The following is a 15457-nucleotide window of genomic DNA, read 5'->3' on the forward strand; positions in this document are numbered from 1 at the left end:
CTGCCTAGACTTCTAGAAGAGGGAGAATAAAAATACTACTATAATAATAAAAGCTATTACTGCTAAATACAGCCTTATAGATAAGAAAATATTAAAAAGATTAAATAACAGACTTTGCTAGTAATATAAAAGCAACTACTCTTTAAACAACTATTTTAAAGTGTACTAAAAAGTAGTTATTTAAAACTTTAGTAGCCTTAATATAGTGTTACAGGACCTTATAATTCTTAAGGGATATAGAGAAAAGACTTAAATCTAAAGATACATTATAAATGTTTATAAAAAAGAAGAATAGTTTCTTCTATAAGACTAAATCTCTAGCACTTTAGTAAAAAAGCTCTTTTAATAGTTTTAAAAATGTAAATGCTAGAAATGTAGTCTATAACATAACTACTTAAGTTATTGCATAGTTATGCTTTACTAAGTAAATATTAGCAACAACTATCTTACATTTAACATTATATAACATATAGCTAAAGTTAAATATAACATTATAAATAAAAAGAAATAATAGCAGTTTTTTATAAAAATCTAAGACTAGAAACTAGAAGGACTAGGCAGACCTGCTAGGTTTAAAGTCCTAAAGCTAGTACTTAGGAAGCCTAAGACACTACTTCCTAGCCTTATAATTAGCAGAAAGGCTTTAGTAATGCAATAGAGCTATAGTTAGTGCGCACTCTGTAGAAATAAAACCTATAGCACTAATAATTACTAATAAAAAGGACACCCTGTTTAGATAGTACAAACGCAGGAATACTCTTAGTAGACCTAGGAGAGTCCTCTTAACACATTACATAGACCTAATAATTGTCTATACCCCTAGTACTAATGCACATAACAGTATTGCCTTAAGCATTAGAATAATAAGCATAAGATAGGCTAGTAGCCTACATAGAAAAAGAACTATAATAGATGCCTATAGTAAGGAACAGCCTTAGCCTGCAAAACTATAAACTGTTACACCTGCTAAATAGCGCCCCTACACAAGCAGAAGAAATAGGCAGCATGTAAAAAATAAGATAACTATAAGTTTTACTATTTTTAATAAAAAGCAGTAAGAAAAGAAGACTACTTAATGTTACATTACTTAGTTAAAGATTATAAATGTAAAGCAGCTAACTACTATAATAGAGAACATTAAATTAATAAAAAAAAAAATAAGTTTAATAATAACTTATAGAATATTAACTTATATCTTTTTTTAATAAAGAAGTTAAACATAACATAGCAGCAGTAATTATAGTAGAACAAGAGGCAGGACACAGCCTAACAACTACCTTTATGTATAAAGGGTAGCCTAGACTAGCTCTTGTAGACAGCAGATGCACCTTTACTGCTATAGATAAGGATTAAGTAGATAAACAAAGTATACTATTCTATATTAAAAAAAACTTATTTATGGTAACTCTTACTAACACATTATTAATTAAATATAGTAGAGAATAGATTAACCTAGAAACTTATAAGAAAGACTTTAAGACCTCTAACATAAAAGACTAGAGGTCTATAAACATACTTAAGCTAGAAGGCAAATATAATATAATTTTAGGCTATAATTAGCTTAAAACACATAATTCTGTAATTAACTAAAGGACTATAACTATAAAAACTTCTAACAACTATGCACACATAACCTAGTTAGCATGCTATAATAACTAATGCCTAGTCTATAAATAAGCAAAATAAGGTAGCAGTTACTACTTAAAAAAAGAAAACTTTAGAAGTTCTCTTACTAAAAGCTAAAAGCCTAGGTAATAAAAATAATAAAAAAAAAACTTAAAAAAGTCCCTTATAAAAAAATTAAAGCTAATAAAGATGTAAAATAAATTAGCATTATCTAAGTCTAAGAAAAGAGCTACATCCCTGCTAAATATAAAAATTATAAGAATATGTTTAAGACACTAGAGGACCTAAAAGAACTACTACTACACTAGCCTTAGAATTATGCTATTAACTTAATAAAAGATTCTAACTTAAAAACCTATAAGCTCTGTCCTTTAATAAAGACATAAAAAAAAGCCTTATAAGAATACATTAATAGAATGCTAGCATAAGGCTATATCTAAGAAAGCTATAGCTTAGTAGCTTTAGCTGTAGTTTTTGCAAAAAAGAAAAAAAAATTTAAGTTTATTAAAACTATAAGACTTTAAATAATAACATAATCTAAAATTAGTTTTTTTTACTAATTATATAAGATATTATAAACTAATTAAAAGGAACCTAGTACTTTATAAAGTTTAATGTATAAGATAAATTTAATAAGATAAGAATAAGAGAAAGTAATAAATAGCTTACAGTGTTTAGAACCCTATAAAGACTTTATAAACTATTAGTAATACTGTTTAGCTTAATAAATGCCCTAGCAACATTCTAGTAAATTATTAATACAGCCTTTAACCTATACCTTAATGTCTTTACTTTAGTATATTTAGATAACGTCCTTATCTATTTAAAAGATACTCTAGAAGACTATGTATAAAAGGTACAAAAAGTTTTAGAGCAGCTTAGAAAGTACAGACTTTACTTACAGCTCTCTAAATGCAAATTCTATGTTACTAAAATAGAATACTTAGAATTTATAATTAATAAAAAAAAATAAAAATTAACCTAGCTAAAGTATAAAAAGTACTTAAATAGCTTAAACCTATAATAGTTAAAGAAGTTAAAGAATTTCTAGGACTATCTAGGTATGTTAGATAAATAGTTAAAAACTATTTAAAAATTACTATACTATTAACTAACGCTATAACTAAAGAATAAGTAATAGCAAAATTTGTTTAGACTCTAGAAATAAATAAAGTATTTCTAGTGTTAAAGCAAGCTATAACAGCTAAGCTAGTGCTAAGAATGTATAACCTATAGTTAGATACTAAAATCCACACAGATGCGTCCCTAGAAGCTAGCAGAGCGACCCTCTATTAAAAACAAGAAGACAGAAAATAGCACCTAGTTGCGTACTATTCTGCTAAGTTCTTAGGACCTAAAGCAGGGTACAGCATACCTAACAAAGAGTTAAAAGCAATACTAAATGCTGTAAGAGTATAGGCTATAGAGCTATATAAAATAGCAAAGCTGTTCTATATTATAACTAACTATGTAAATTTAGTTATGTTTCTAACAGTAAAGAAACTCTTACTAATGCATATAAAATAAGTAATAGAGCTTGCCTAGTTTAACTGCATTATTAAGTATGTTCTAGAAACATAGAACTAGTAGGCTAACGCCTTTAGCTAAAGACTAAACTACTTTAATAAAGAAAAGAAAAGAACTAAAAAGTTTACACTTTTTAAAAAAACTAATAAAGAATAGATTTATAATAGGCCTAAACTTATAAAAGAATTCTACATACTTATAGCTAGTAAGTAAAGATAAAAAAATTTAATCTAGAAATATTACAAATCTCTAATGTTTAGACACTTAGGAATAGGCACTTTTTAGAAAAAGCTAAGAGCTGCTATTTTTTAATATATACTAAAGATAAAGTAACTATGCACAGAGGTGCTTAGAGAATGTAATACCTATAATAGAAACAACTTATAAAGGCATAAGGCCTATAGGTACCTTTAACTAATTAAAGCCCTAAAGTTACTATAGATAATAATTATAATAAACTTTATTATAAGATTACCCCTGTCTAAAGAACTAGAGACAGACAGGATGTGCAACATAATTATAGTAGCTCTAGATAAAACTACTAAGTATCTTTATACTTAGCCTTTAAAAAAGATAATAACTGCTAAAGAATTTATTTATAAATTAAAACAGAACATAATATTAGTATATAAATGCTTTAGAATTATTATCTCTAACTAAGATAAATTATTTACTAGCAGCTTCTAGAAAGTAGTAATAAGGCACCTTAGTATAACATATAAGCTATTAACTGCCTACTACCTACAGACAGACAGCTAGACTAAAAGAGTAAATGTAGAAGTAAAGAAATACTTAAGAAAGTACATCTTCTATACTTAGAATAATTAGGCAGTATAGCTTCTAATAGCACAGCTAGCTATTAACAATGTAGAATTAGCTATAATAAAAAAAACACTATATAGAGCTAATTTTAGATATAACTCTTACTTTACATTACATAGAAATTAACCTATAGACTTATAGAAATTAATAGATTAGCTAATAAACCTATATTAGATATATAAAAAGTTAGCTGTAGAAGCTAGAACTAGCAGAGAAATAATAGAAACATATGTAAACAAATTATAACAGCTAAGACTAGAAATCTGCCTAGAAGACTATGTCTACTTTAATATAAAAAACTTTAAGATACCTAGACCCTTTAGGAAGCTAGTAGAAAAAAAAATAAGACTTTATAAAGTTTTATAAACTTAGTAAAATAACTGCAAGCTTAAGCTTTCTTTACACATAAAAATCTACTTATAGTTCTATATCTCTAGACTAGAAAAAGCACTTAAAGAGATTCCTTTATCTACACAGAGATAAAAGAATAAAGAAACAGAATATAAAGTTAAACACATTATAAGTAATTAAAAAAACTAGAAAAAATTTTTAGTAAAATAAAAAAGGTAGCTTACTAGTAAAAACACATAGAAACTAGCTAAGAATTTGCAGAACGCGCAGCTGTTAGTATAAGAGTACCTTTAGGCTTATCTAAAAGAAACTAGCTAGGCAATAAAGCACCTATATTAAAAGGAACAGCTATGTTATTACTAGATAGCAGTAGCCTTTAGAGATAAGTCCTAGCTGATAAAGGCTAAGAGAGGGAATAGCTTTTTACTTTAGCCTTAAGGGCTTTTATCTTGTCTAAGAAGGAGAGATTCTTTTTTAAGTACTTTATATAATAAGCCTTTAATAGATCTAATAACTTTTAGATATAATTTTATCTAAAACGCTCTTTATTTATTACCTCTAGCATTTTCTTTTGTAAACAGAGTTGTTTCTAGACTTAAGCCTGCTACTTATTCTATAACACACAGTCCTAGGCCTGTAAGGTCTTAGCTTTATAAAAAAGCGTCTCTCTTTCTTTCTCTAAATAGTTCTATGTAGCATTAGAAATAAAGGTGTTGCATTTACTGTGCTTTTTTACACACTTAACGCATTTATCTAAGGACAAAGTTAATATATAAGACAACTTTAAAAATTAGTAAGCGCTATAGGGTCTTATCTTTGTCTAGTAAAAAGAATTAAAATAAAAAGCAACATAAAGATAATAAAATAAACAGGACTAATAAGCTATTTAGTATAAAAAGAATAAATGTTAAGGACGCTTTCTAGTAAGAGAATGCACACTTTATAAATAAACTTTTACTAACACAGTTGTGTGAGCAGAGCGGCAAGGACGCCGCTAGGGAGCGGGGGCAGCGTGTTACAGTCTACAGTTGGACTAGCGTAACTCCACTGACAGTGCTCCACAATCCAGCTAGATTAGGACAGGGCTTGCTTAAAGACTAGTTAGAGGACACAGAGGCAGCGTAGCTGCCTAAAGTTATAGAAGAATGCGTTGTTTAGTAGGAAAGCAGGCCGCAAGTCTAGAGAGCTAAAGGGAGCCTATAGGAGCTCCTCTTAGCAGGCTCCTATAAACTCCCGCCAGCTCCCCTTAGCACTTTAGCACATGTATATAGTACGCACATTAAGCAACCTTTAGGAGGTGTGTTTAATGTTTAGTTTATTCTTTATATAGACTAAGTAGCATTTAGCTTTCTAAAGAGCTGTAATACTATTTGTATATCTTACACTATATATACCTCTAACCTTGTCTACTAGGACTGTTTAACCTGGCCTCCCTACTGCCGCATTAAGGGCAAACCATGATCCGGTCTCCCTATCCCTCTCCATTAGCCCAATAGCCTGTACGTAGGACTGTACACCCTACCGGATTGGCCCCTTCCCTCCGACCTCCTTTCCACACCAGGAGCATCCTAAGACCCGAGTGCTTCCCGAAGCAAGGATTGTAACACTATTCTAGTAGTGATATATAATCATTGTCTTACTAGCTAGAAGTTTGACATTATTTAGAGCCTTGCGGATACAGACAAAGACATAAATGTAGTAGTCAATAGAAAGTAACAAGAGAGGCTTAATAGCCATGCTATAACGAGCTGCTGATGAAGCGACTGCATGTAATATTAACTAGAGGCCTCCCTCGTGGCAAGGTTCTCCCTTGAAGGGCAGGCCGCTATACTGCAAGTATGTCTTTTCTAGGTAGCCATGCGAGGCGAAGCTAGCTGAGTCTGTGCAAGTTACACATAGGAGGCCACTGTCATTAATTGCCTAGATAGATGCATCTATAAATAGAGCGGCAGTTCTGTACGGATCTAGGTTAATAACCTTGTAACTAATCTTCTTAACAAAGCTGTACATGTACGCAATAGCATTACTAGTATTAGCCTTGATCTTTTCTTCTAGCTTGTTATACTTAACATTAAGTTTAATAGAGTCTATTGCTAAACTAGATAAGCTGTTTGCCGTGATAGTTGTTGTAAACGGAATCTCCTTTGCATAATGCAAGGCCCTAAGACTAGTAGCAGATAGCGCGTCTAGAATTTAAAACTAGGGTGTGTATGCTCCGCTTCTGTTTAGTAATTTTATAGGATTGTTAGACAGAACTAGTCTATAGAGATCTGTATTCCTATTTGAAGAAATATCTAGGATAGGATGTGCTGTGGTTTCTATCTCCTCTAAAACATTCTTAGTAGCCATGCCCGCTAACGCATCTGATGTACCTGTACCTTCTGTCCTTGTTTTCTTTAAGGGAAGCCCCAGCTTCGCATTCGAGTTCGCCTGTTGGCCGTTAGCGTCCTTGTCTTGTAACTTCCTCTTCTTTTGCCTATTTAACTTCTTTAATGCTGCTTCGTGTTTCTGTCTCTTGCGCGTAACAAAGTCTTCCCTAAAAGTCTTGATCGCAAGGACACTAAGATCGCAATTAAACTGCTATATAGGGTTATAAAAGACTTGCTGTTTCTAACTATCTTCCTTTGATATTTTCAAGTCCATGGAGGTTAGTGTTCCCTAGGGTACCAAGATGTAGGCAAGACCTTCCCTAATAGTAGTGTAGTCCCTTACCTTATAACTAACATCCTAACTAGCCTCTAGTTCCATCTCTATTGTATTTAAGAGCGTATAGGCTTTTTCTCCTTCTGAGGCCATTTTTAACGAGGTAAAAATCAGTCACAGAGCTAGGCTACTAATGATCCAAGCCTCTCAAGCTATTAATTAAAGGGATGCCGGCGCACATAGATAGCAGAGGGGGAAAGAGAAGGCAGCTAGAATTTGCTGTTAGGTAAGAGCAGCGTGGGTGGTTTTAGGTTGTTGTAAGGGAGGACGTTAGGTGCACTCTGTTTTCGTGACTGTGCAAAGCCTCGACAGTTAACAAAATTTTAAAGGTTATTTTTAGATGCAATTTAAGCTTAAAATTAGCGTCTTGGCAAACGTATTCATAGCAGCCATAAGCCTCTTGTTCCTTACTACAACTTGCTATAGAATACGTGCTTGTATATTCTAATGCTTCTAGACAGCCTGCTCTTGCTTCTTAGGCTTGATGCCTACAGCCTACTTGTTGACGTGGGGTAGCGTTTTGTGAGGCAATTTTCTCGTATTGATCCTTTAAGGACGGGTAGGTAAGCAGGTGCCTAAACCTAGCTCCTAAACAGGGCGAGTTTGAACCACTAACACCCGCCTTGCCGCAGCCTCTAATTACTTTCTCTTACAAACAAAGGGCTGACTTCTGCTGTTCTGTTTGTTGTTATATCCTTCTGTTCTCTCCATCTTACTCTAGACCTACACATTATCCCTTACTAATATTTTTATTGCACTTTAAACTATAATAGGGAGAACTACGACTACGCTAGCCTCTAAGGCTTATCGTGACGACCTAGATGCTGTCTTGATGCACACAACCCTAGACGATTACAACAATGACGCGCCTAAAATCACAGGTCTCCTGCCTTTATATACAAATAGCAAGAGCGCTGTCCTACCCCTAATGCCTATCCACTACATCTAACCTCCCCCCGCTGTTATATGTAATGAGGTAGGCGCCCCGCCTGCCAAGCCGATACTATACGACTTTCCCCACTGTACCAAAAGGTACGCACGAGAATACTTAAGCTAAGTATTCTCGCATAGTATAATATATATATAGGTAATGCTAGGGTAAGCACTAGCACTGGCGGTTGTCTCTAGCCTAGCCTAAACCTCTATGAGCGAGAGAGGGCCACGTGGTTGACCGTGCCGACATCGTTACATTATAGATCATAACAAAGGATTTTAGATAAGCAGGGGAAAGGTTATCATAGGAAACACTTAAACATTAATAGATGCTTGCTATAATAGCGACCTGTAATATCTTAAGAAGGGTATCTGCTAATTCGCGCAGGAGCGACCCATTCTATATGCGTACATTATAGGCACACATAGGGAGACAGTCTAATGCAGAGACAAGAAGGAGACAAAAACTATTACTGACTTTAGAGTCGTGATTAGCATGTAGTTGTGCTTGTGGACTAACTTTAATGTAGTTAATACACGTTTGCTTAACCTCTAAACTATAGAGAATAGACTTAAATTCTTAGTTTTATTAAGATTAACGTTTACTAAAATAGTGCCCTGTCTAGGGTACTTAATGCTAGGAGCTATCATAATCTTAATATTGTTAAACGTAAGGGCTATAATAGCTGCTAGCCTAGAGGCAGTAACTAAAGACAAAATAAAGAAGAGGGATATAAAGATTTAGACTAGGCCATTCAGCAGTTGCCTGTCGTTAATCTATAATGCGTAAAGGATAGCATATAAGTCCTTAACATACATAGCGTGCTTTTCGCTCTTAGATGTGTTAAGTTCTAATTTAGGAATCCACTATAACTATATTAGTAATCTGCTACGCAGAGAGAGTAGGGGGAGCGTACGTTGCAGATATTATCTAGAATGTTAGCATCTATATAGTACCTAGCGACGTCCTAGTAGGTCTAGCTAATCCTCTTCTAGTAACTTGTTATTAAGCTTTGCTTCTTAACGCGATAATGTTTCTTTTGCTAGCGTAGATAGCCTTTAAACATTTTAGGTTAGCACGTAAGTAGTAGTTCTTCTAGTAACTTCTTCGTCTTCTTTGTAATCTTTAGGCAATACCTAGCTATGATTTTATAGTTAGCAGAGTACGAGAGGCTAAGGTGCGAGTCCTAAGACAGGCTAGCTTGCCTGTTCTAGATTTTACGTTCGCTCTTCTACAGTTTTACTGTTTATAGTTTATGTCTAGATCTTGCTAGTCCCTTAAACTTGAACTTAGCAATGTCCTTTATAATTTCCTCGCCTTCTAAGTCTAGCTCTAAGTCTAAACCTCCCTTCTAGGTGTTGTCTTTAATACCTTCTAAGGCAGCAGGTTTAAGGCTTACGTTCACTTTAGCGTTAGTATCTAGATCTAATTGTATGTACGAGGATAAACTTAAGGTGTATCCGCTCTCCTAGTCCAAGTCTAGGGTCGTGGGCTAGGTAGATAGATGCGATGGATAGCAATTTCGCGCGGGAGTGCTATTTGCATAGGATGTAGAGATCATAGAGAAGGACGAGGACGAGGAGAAGGCGGTGGTGGTAGTGATAGCCATAGCAACAGCTAGCTCTCTACGAGCAGTTCGCGCTATAGGAGCCATTAGAGCTGTTAGTGAAGCAGCAGCGGCAGACAAGCAGGCGCTGCTAAAGACAGTGTAGAAGAGCAGGAAGAGGGATAGAGAGCAGGCAGCCGTAGTAGTGGTCGAGCAAAGCGTGGGTCTGCTATTGCTTTAAATAGGCGCTAGCAACAAGAAGGGCCAACAACAAGCTGCGCTATATAGGCCGCCGACTAGAAAGGTAAGGCGTAAGTAAGAAAGATAAGCAAAGACGTTACAAGGGGCAGGAATAAGGCTCCTCTTAGCGTCTTGTAAGCGAGCACGTAGGCAGGGGACTTGTAAAAGCGGCAACGTGGAAGGGGTTAAGCAAGGTAGAATTGCCTCTAAAAGCGGCAGCGCAAACCTGCCTAACACAGATGCAATCCCACTGTCACATGCATTTTATAAGTAATAAAAAAAATAGTGCTACTAAAGTTTATTTAAAAATATTATAACTAACTAGTCTGTTTAAAAAAGATGATTTTACTTAACTTTATATTTTATAAACTTAAATATATTAAGTAGAGTAAGCTTTACTAATAACTTACTTTATTTTTAGTAATACTATAAAGATAATAAAATTATTACTATTTATATACTTTTTTTTTATTACACTTTTTATAGCTACTTAATATAGATTGTTTTCCTTTTTTAAAAGAGTTATATAGACGCTAAGCTAAAAACTTTATATAGAACTAAATTACTTATTATATAGTAAGCTTATAAGTAAAGCAATACTTAAAAATAAATACTAGCTAGCTAATTCTTAGCTTTAATTAGGTTAGTAAAATTTCTTTTTTAAAAACTTAATGTTTATATAAATTTAAGATTAGTTATTTTAGAAATTAGTTAATTATTAGCTGTAATTAAGAGAACACGTTCTAGCTGTAGCCTTTAACGCGTTTCTACTGTTGCAATAGTCTTTCTCTTCTTTACACCTTACAGTCTTGTTACAATCCTTGCTTCGGGAAGCACTCAGGTCAATGTTGTTCCTAGGGATAGGACGGAGGCTAGGGGCTGACGGTAGAGTGTACAGTCCTACGTAACGGCTAATAGGCTAATGGAGCAGGCTAGAGTGACCAGATTGTAGTTTGTCCCTATGGCGGCAGTATAGTGGCCAGGTTAAACAGTCCTGTTAGACAGAATTAGAGGTATATATGTTATAGATATTTAAATAGTATTATAGCTCTTTAGAAAGCTAAAACGCTACCTAGTCTATATAAAAAATAAACTAAACATTAAACACACCTTTTAAAGGTTATTTAAAGTTAGAACTATATACATATTTAACAGTGCTAAGAATAAGTTGTTTAAGTTTAGATAAGCTTACTATATAGTAAACTTATCTAACTTACTTAGACTTGTTTTATTCCCTTAGCCTTCTTTTCAACTAGACAATGCATTCTTCTGTAAGCCTAGGCAGCTGCGCTGCCTCTACATCTTCTAGTTAGTCTGTAAACAAGCTCTGCTCTAACCTAGCTAGATTGTAGAGTACTTTAGGTAGAGTTATATTAGTCTAACTATAGACTATAACACACTGCCTCCCCTCTCTAGTAGCGTTCTTACTGCTCTGCTTATACAACTGTGTTAGTAAAAGTTTATTTATAAAGGAAGTGTCTACCTACTAAAAGGCGTCTGTTATATCTATCTTTCTTATACTAAATAGCTTATTAGAAGTGTTTATTTTACCTTTTTTATACTACTTATTATTTTAATTCTTTTTATTAGATAAGGATAAAACTTTATAACACTTACTAATTATTAAGTTTAACTTATGTACTAACCTTATTCTTAAATAGGTATGTAGAGTGTGTAAAAAAAACATAACTAGTGTAACACTTTTATTTCTAACACTATATAAAATTATTTAAAGAAGAAAAGAGAAGACCTTTTTTAATCTGCTAAGGTAATAAAAGTTTATAAGTAAAAGCTTATAAACAAATATTTACACCTAGTAGAAAAGCTTCTTAAGAAGGCAGCAAAGATAAAAATAATGTTAGAAAAAAAGTGTTTTAAATAAGATTATATTTAAAAATTACTAAATCTATTAGAGGTTTATTGCATAAGGTATTTAAAGGGGGACCTTTTTTTCTTAAATAAAATAGCAGCTTTTAAGGCAGTAGTAGAGGGTTAATTACCTTTCTAACCTTTTTCTACTAGTACTTATCTTTAAAGGCTACTGCTATGTAATAATAACATAGCTATCTTTTTTAAAATAAGGGCCTTATTACTTAGCTAGTTCTTCTTAGAAAAGTTTAGAGGTACTTCTATACTAATTACTGTAAATTCTGCAGGTTTTTACCTAGTTTCTAGGTGTTTTTACTAGTAAGCTATTTTATTTATTTTACTAAAAATTCTTTTTTATTTTTTTAGTTACTAATAATTTATTTTACTTTATATTTTATTTCTATTTCTTTTTATTTTTATATTAATAAGGGAATTTCTTTAAGCACTTTTTCTAACTTCAAGATGTAGAACTATAGGTAGATTCTTATATGCAGAAAAACCTTTAGTTTATTATTGTTCTATTAAGTTTAAAAAACTTTATAAAGTTGTATTCTTTTTTCTATAAGCTTCTTAGAGGGTTAGAGTAGTTTAAGGTTCTTTATTTTAAAGTATACATAGTCTCTAAAGTAAATTTCTAGGCTGCGTTTTTATGTCTAGTCTATGTATTATTCTATTATTTTTTAACTAGATTTAGCTTTAACTACTAACTTTTTATATATATTTTATAAGTTTATTAGGCAGTTAATTAGTTCTAGTAGGTCTATAAGTTAATTTCTATAAAGTGTGTAGCAAAGATAGTAACTAAAATTTACTTTATATATGTAAGGACGGAGCTCTGTACCACTACGCCAATACAACCAAAAAGGTGCGAGTAATCAACCAACAGTTAATTATTGCGTACAGAATAGTATATATACCCGTCGCACGTAAGCACCATCTCGGCCTTACACGTAAGCGCCATCCCGGCCTTACAATATAAGGTTTTCTTTATTATAGTAGATTCTACTATGTTAATAGTAAGCTGTGCTATTAGAAGCTATTCTGCCTAATTATTCTAGCTATAAAATAAGTACTTTCTTAAGTATTTTTCTACTTTAGCATTTATCTATTTAGTCTAACTGTCTGTTTATAAGTAGTATACTATAGACAACTTATGTGTTACACTAAGATGCCTTATAGCTACTTTTTAAAAGTTGCTAGTAAATAGCTTATTTTTATTAAAGATAAGAATCTTAAAGTATTTATATACTAAAACTATGTTTTATTTAAGTTTATATGTAAATTTCTTAGCTATAATAGTTTTCTTTAATAGCTATATATATATAAATTTAGTAGTTTTATTAAAAGCTATAGTTATTATATTCTACATTCTTTCTATACTAGGTTCCTTTAACAAAGAAAGGCTAGTTATAAAGTCTATAGTAATTATTATCTATAATTGCTTTAAATCTTTAATTAGTTAAAAGTATCTATAGGTTTTATGCCTTTAGAGGTTACTTCTATTAACGTACCTAACGGGTTGGCCGGCCACACGGGTTGGCCGGCTACTTTTGCTAAGCCCCCACCAAACTCTACCTATCTACATAATGCCTTAACAACAACACTAGATTAAATCTTCTAAAGAATGTTAGATACAGCTTACTCTTTAGGCTCTTAAATAAAACTTAAAACTCTTCTTAGAACGCGCTATAGCTATCTATAATGTCTCTTACACAACACTAAGTAATTAACGCGCTAGACAGCCTTTATAAGCAGAATGCTAGCCTAAATTAAGGAATCTAACTAAGCTTAAAAAAAAAGTAGTTGTTAAGTACATACTTAAGCTTATTACACGCAGATTTCCTCTTAGGGTTACAGCTATAGCTAATATAGCTAATTTCTTACCCGCAAAGCGCAATCTAGGCTAGGTTAGCTTAAACTAGACTAGTATATAAGTTAAGCACTACCCTAAGTTTATAATAAAGTTTAATTACAAGTATAATTATAAAAAAGCGCTTTATAAGAATTTAGAGGTTATCTAGGGCTAGTTTTGCCTAGTAGCTAACATAAAAGCTAAGTATAGTATTTAGAATAAAAATAGGTATAACTTTAACAAGTTAGGCTTTATAATAGGCTAGATATTAACTAGAGTAGTTATTATAGCTTTAGAGAGACAAAGACAGCTAAAGGCAATATAGTAAAGTAATAAAAAGTAGATAATAGTTATCTAAGGCATTAACATAATAAAGTAGGCTATAAGATTATAAAGCTTTAAGCAGCAAATAAAGCTGCTACGTAATATAAATTGCATAAAAAAAAGCAAATTTAGGTAAAAAAGACTTTAATAGTTAAAAATAGAGCTTATTTAACTGCTCTAAAGGAGTTTAGAGCGCGTAGTAATAAGAAGAAGCTAAAGACACAAGTGCGCGCTAAAGAAAGTAAGCTAAGTTAAAGGCAATGCAGGTAGTGCAATTAGACTAGGCATAACTTGCGTATGTGTAAGCAAGTAGTAAAAGTAGACTCTAAATAATATCTTATGTTATATTACTTTATACAGGGCTAAAGTGGGCTGTTTTGCGAGAGAATAGAGTAGTTTTAGTAGGGGCTTGGCAAAAGTGGCCGGCCAACCCGTGTGGCCGGCCAACCCGTTAGGTACGTTACATGTATTATATTCTTTAAGTACTTCAATGCATAGTTGCTTAATCTTAGGTATTAGTTAAAGTATAGTTGCCCTTAGCTTCTTCTAAAGAGTGCTAATTTCTAGATGTCTAAACATTAAAAATTTATAATATTTATAAATAAAGTTTTTTTATTCTTTCTTAGTTATTATAAGTGTGTAGAATTTTTAATAGGCTTAAGTTTATTATACTCTAATCCTTTCTTTAATTTTTTTTTTAAAAAGGGTAAACTTTTTAGTTCTTTTTTTTTATCTATTAAAATAGTTAAGTTTATAGCTAAGAGTGTTAGCTTACTAGTTTTAGGCTTTAGAAACATGTTTAATAACATAATTAAACTAAGTAAGTTTTATTACTTATTATATGTGCATTAGTAAAAGCTTTTTTATTATTAAAAACATAACTAAAATTGCGTAGTCTATTATAATATTAAAGTGTTTTCTTATTCTATGCAGTTCTATTACCTAGACTTGTACTACATTTAATATTACTTTTAATTCTTTATTAAGTATACTATAGTCTGCTTTAGCTTCTAAGAACTTTGCTAAGTAGTATACTACTAGATGCTATTTTCTGTCTTCTTATTTCTAATAAAAGGCTGCGCTGCTTGCCTTTAAGAATATATCTATATAGATTTTTATATCTAATTATAAGTTATATATTTATAGTACTAGTTTAATAGTTTTAGCTTATTTTAATATTTAAAGGGCGTTACCTATTTATAAAGTCTAAGTAAATTTTATAACTACTTTTTCCTTAGTAGTAGTGTTAGTTAGAGGTAAAGTAATTTTTCAGTAGTCTTTAATTATTTATTTAACATACTTAGATAATTCTAGAAATCTTTTAACTTTTTTAACTATTATAAGCTTTAGCTATTCTAAGACTTTTTATATCTTAGCTAGGTTAATTTTAATTTTATTACTATTAATTATAAACTTTAGATATTTAGTTTTAGTAACATAAAATTTGCATTTAAATAGCTAGAGATAGAGTCTATATTTTTGTAGCTTGTCTAAGACTTTTTGTACCTTTTATACATAGTCTTTTAGGCTGTTTTTTATGTAAATAAAGACGTTGTCTAAGTATACTAGCATAAAGACATTAAGGTATAGGTTTAGAGCTATATTAATAATTCTTTAGAATGTTGCTAGGGCATTTATTAAGCTAAATAGTATTACTAGTAGC

At 31.8% G+C, this 15457-nt stretch overlaps 1 protein-coding gene across 1 annotated transcript; it reads right to left on the minus strand.

Annotated features, from left to right (window-relative positions):
• Window positions 1-5937: 5937 nt before the first annotated feature.
• BDR25DRAFT_330005 (uncharacterized protein) lies at window positions 5938-7760 on the minus strand (the record flags this gene model as incomplete). Its single annotated transcript, XM_033692493.1, has 6 exons — window positions 5938-6064; window positions 6107-6246; window positions 6304-6487; window positions 6788-6906; window positions 6994-7038; window positions 7683-7760. The coding sequence occupies 6 exons, from the start codon at window positions 7758-7760 to the stop codon at window positions 5938-5940; spliced, it is 693 nt and encodes a 230-aa protein (XP_033539757.1).
• Between the last annotated feature and the right edge of the window lie 7697 nt (window positions 7761-15457).

The sequence above is a fragment of the Lindgomyces ingoldianus genome (assembly GCF_010093535.1).
Source record: "Lindgomyces ingoldianus strain ATCC 200398 unplaced genomic scaffold BDR25scaffold_67, whole genome shotgun sequence".
NCBI lineage: Eukaryota > Fungi > Ascomycota > Dothideomycetes > Pleosporales > Lindgomycetaceae > Lindgomyces > Lindgomyces ingoldianus.